This window comes from Schistosoma haematobium (genome assembly GCF_000699445.3).
Source record: "Schistosoma haematobium chromosome Unknown HiC_scaffold_180, whole genome shotgun sequence".
Taxonomy (NCBI): Eukaryota; Metazoa; Platyhelminthes; class Trematoda; order Strigeidida; family Schistosomatidae; genus Schistosoma; species Schistosoma haematobium.
Window position 1 is genome coordinate 21474 of NW_026137037.1, and position 3785 is coordinate 25258.

The 3785-nt window shown below is 37.9% G+C and overlaps 1 protein-coding gene across 1 annotated transcript; it reads right to left on the minus strand.

The window, feature by feature from the left end:
- Positions 1 to 941: 941 nt before the first annotated feature.
- Positions 942 to 2904, minus strand: RAD9A_1 (cell cycle checkpoint control protein rad9a). Its single transcript, XM_051208551.1, has 6 exons — positions 2797 to 2904; positions 2690 to 2760; positions 2524 to 2652; positions 2277 to 2491; positions 2144 to 2247; positions 942 to 2106 (listed from the first exon to the last, which is right to left on the minus strand). Exons 1-6 carry the CDS (start codon positions 2828 to 2830, stop codon positions 1964 to 1966), a joined length of 696 nt encoding a protein of 231 aa, XP_051064105.1. The 5' UTR covers positions 2831 to 2904; the 3' UTR covers positions 942 to 1963.
- Between the last annotated feature and the right edge of the window lie 881 nt (positions 2905 to 3785).

The window sequence follows — 3785 nt, forward strand, 5'->3', positions numbered from 1 at the left end:
CTTGGCGATCAGCAAGTGATGATCTGATGCTATATCAGCTCCTCTCTTGGTTCTCACGTCCTCTATAGTCCTCCTGAACGTTTCGTTGATGCAAATATGGTCGATTTGGTTTTGTGTAGAGTGATCCGGTGAAGTCCATGTGGTTTTGTGTGTGCGTTTATGTGGGAATACAGTGCCGCCTATGACCAGATTATTGAAGGCACATAGATTTGCAAATCTCTCACCATTTTCGTTTCTTTCTCCCAGTCCGTGTCGTCCCATGATGTCTTCATATCCAGTGTTGTCCGTTCCAACCTTGGCGTTGAAATCTCCCATCAGAATGGTCAGGTCCTTTGTTGGGCACTTCTCGACTATTGACTGCAGCCTATTGTAGAATTGATCTTTAGCGTCTTCATCGTAGTCGTTGGTAAGCGCATAGCATTGAATGATGTTCATTGAAATGCCCTCTTTCTTTGTTTTAAACGAGGCTTTGATGATCCTTGGTCCATGAGATTCCCATCCTATAAGTGCATTTTGCGCTTGTTTGGACAGCATCAATGCAACTCCTTGTGTATGTGGTGCATTTTCTTCTTCATGGCCGGAGTATAACAGGAACTCTCCTGTAGTTAGTCGTTGTTGTCCAACTTGTGTCCAATGTGTTTCACTGATCCCAAGTACCTCTAGGTTGTATCTTCTCATTTCTGCAGCAATCTGGAAGGCTCTTCCGGTGTCCCACATTGTACGAACATTCCATGTACCTAAATAAATGGTCGCTCTGGTTGTCAGAAGGGGCATCGGCCTCGTAACTTCCGAAGGGATTCGGCTTTCATCATGAGGCGTCATAATTCTTCTAAATGAAGATCTTCTGACTCCCAGGGCAGAGTTTAAAAGGTTTGAATAATTTTTTCTGGTTAGCGTTTTTTAGCGAGTTAGTTTTCTACATAAACACATTTAATTTAAAATGACAACTGAATAGGAATTTCTCATATATACTGGTAGCCACTAACTCGTGAATGAAGAAAAAATATTTATCCCAGAAGTGGCGACGAATAGTTATTTTGGGATAACTGTTACATAACTACATTAAAAGACTCAATAAGTCCGAAAGACTACAGTCATTAAAGGGAAGCTTTTTATTTGAATTCAAATAAAAAAAGTTTACGCACCATACCTTAAATATAGATCTGTCGCATTCATATTACCAGTTGTCAGAAATTTCTAGCCAGAAAAACCGATGCATTAATCTACCCTAACCCTACTGTTAGTTAGCAAATCAGTTCCCAACTACATTATGCTTATAAATACTAACGGACACTTTATCAACAGCAATAATATGTACTTACATCCGTGTCATTAAAAAGACTAGAACTTAATCCGATTATGAAAACGAGACAATCAAAACAATACGAAATAATTATTTTGAATATCACAAATATGTTGTCATGGTAGTGAAGTAGTTGAGTATACATCAAAGGATGAGTACAAAGAGCACTAATTATCTCTAAACATAGTTACGAAAGACAGCAGAAATAACAATGATACAAATAATCGGTTGTAAATAGTTTCGGAATGCTACCCGTGTATAGTGGTGAGGAGTATTTAATGTGATTGACTCACAGACACTAAGTATTTGAGAGTTAATATCATTCAATTACCCAAGACGAATTATGTGAAAAACGGTTTGTGTTATCAAATAATAGTGTTATCTACTATATGCAGCTCATAACAAATCCTTTGGTAAGAACGATCCTGTTTACTATCAAGAACACTTTACTTACTAGTTTTTGTCGCTAAAGAATTTCGATTTTTCATACGTAGCAAAATTCGGTATCACTATCAAAATTATTCTAAAATTTCAATTGCGTATGAAATTACAAAGCAATAGCAACGCAACTAATACGACATGCTTTCATGAAATGATGAGCCTAACTACGATAAATTTTGTCACCCCGATGTTTATTAAATGCATAGCATTGTCAACGTTTTAAATGTAAACAATTTTCGAGGTACATGACAGCATTACCCGTAATTCCTTTTGGCAGAATGTGACTTCACATTTTGAATGGACACAGTAGACGTCAAATTCAGTAGCATTCAGAGGAATTTGTGTTGTTATCATAGAGGGACCTAGGAATAATAAGAAAATTAGTTGGCTGATTAAAACCTGTTTGAAATGTGTGATTCTGAAAAGTGCATTCCCCCGAATCTAAAAGAATTGTTAGCTCTTCAGAAGACTGGCGAAAATTGTTGATAATTTCTCCCAGTAAACTAAGGACATAAAAAGACAGGCAACATACCGTGCTGATATAACCAAATGATTAGCGCTTTCTTCTAATGAGTAAACAGCTTCTAACTGTTCACAATCGATGATTGACATGTTATACGTCTTAACGATTCCGAATTTACAGAAGTACTGAACAGTCAGAACAGTATCCTGGGATGATAAGAACATCTTGCATTTAAGAACGGATCTCTCCATTGCGGAAGTAAGTTTGAAGACGTTAGAACATGACTATGGAAATTACAGAGAATAATACACCATACACTACTAGGGATTTTAAAACGTTGCAGAGACCCGCTAGGTAAAGGGCTTGAGAACTTGTCGAAAAACACTTCCCTAAAATGAACTGAAGCAAAAGAAGACCTCGTGGCGTTGACTGTTTTGATCTTTAACTACAATATCATAAGCAAACCAACTAAATTTACTCACATCATTTGTGCCGCATTCAAAGTAAACCTCATGTCCTAGTTTTCCAAGTGAATTTATTGCACGGACGAGAACTAACAGCACCATTAACAACTAAACAAAGCCAGTACCAATCAACTCAGTCGGCTGCAAAACCACTTTCATGACGATCGGTAGACCGTTTATAGGTCCTCAAGGTCGACTGGAGGGGCTGCAATTAAACGCAACTCAATTTCGTAAATGTGCCCTTCAGCTTAGCAACCAATCAGAATGAGGCGGGAATTATTACATCCGCCATCTTCGTAAGCAGTGGCGGTCGGCTTTCTTCGTTCTGTGCTTCTTTCAGCTATTTCTTTTGTGTAGCTGTGTAATTTAATGTCTCAGTGTGCTAAAATGCCGCAGTTAGTGTAATGTTCTATATGTTGGTGTGAAGTTTATTTCGAATCAGCGATGTTTTCTGGGTTTTTGCTGCTTCTACTCAAATCAATGTATTTCTTCGGGCAATCTGGCTAGTCTTGTTATAAAATGTCGGCGGGCTTTCTTCGTTCTGTGTTTTTCCGCTATTTCTTTTGTGTAGCTACAGAATTTAATGTTTCAGTGTGCTAAAATCCAAAAGTTAGTGTTAATACTCTAAACGTTGGGGCAAAAATTTTCCTGATTTCGCTTTTTTTTTCTGGGTTTTACCTGCTGCTACTGAAGTCACTGTATTTATTCAGCTAAGCTGGCTAGTACTAACATAAGACCTTTCGTTTTTAAACGACAATCGGTTATGTTTTACCTTGTTTCCTAGATATCCAAAGCCGAAGTTCGTTTTCATTTAGCTTTAATAATTGTTGCTGCCGCATGTGACTCTAACTGTTCGCATGTTCGTTCCTAACTGTCCTTTATGATGTTATCGGCAAAACGAAAGGAAACAATCTGCGTTTTTAAATTTTCTTCCGTATTATGCACAACACTATCCCACCGAGTCAAACTAATACAGAGTGCCAAGGAGTAGGGTATATCGGTATTGATTTCGAAAGGACCCAGACTTCCGACAACTATAGATAAAGTCACAGATGCTACCAATCCATTGCAGAGGGTTTGTTATGAAAAATATGCCATATAGCAGTAATAGAGG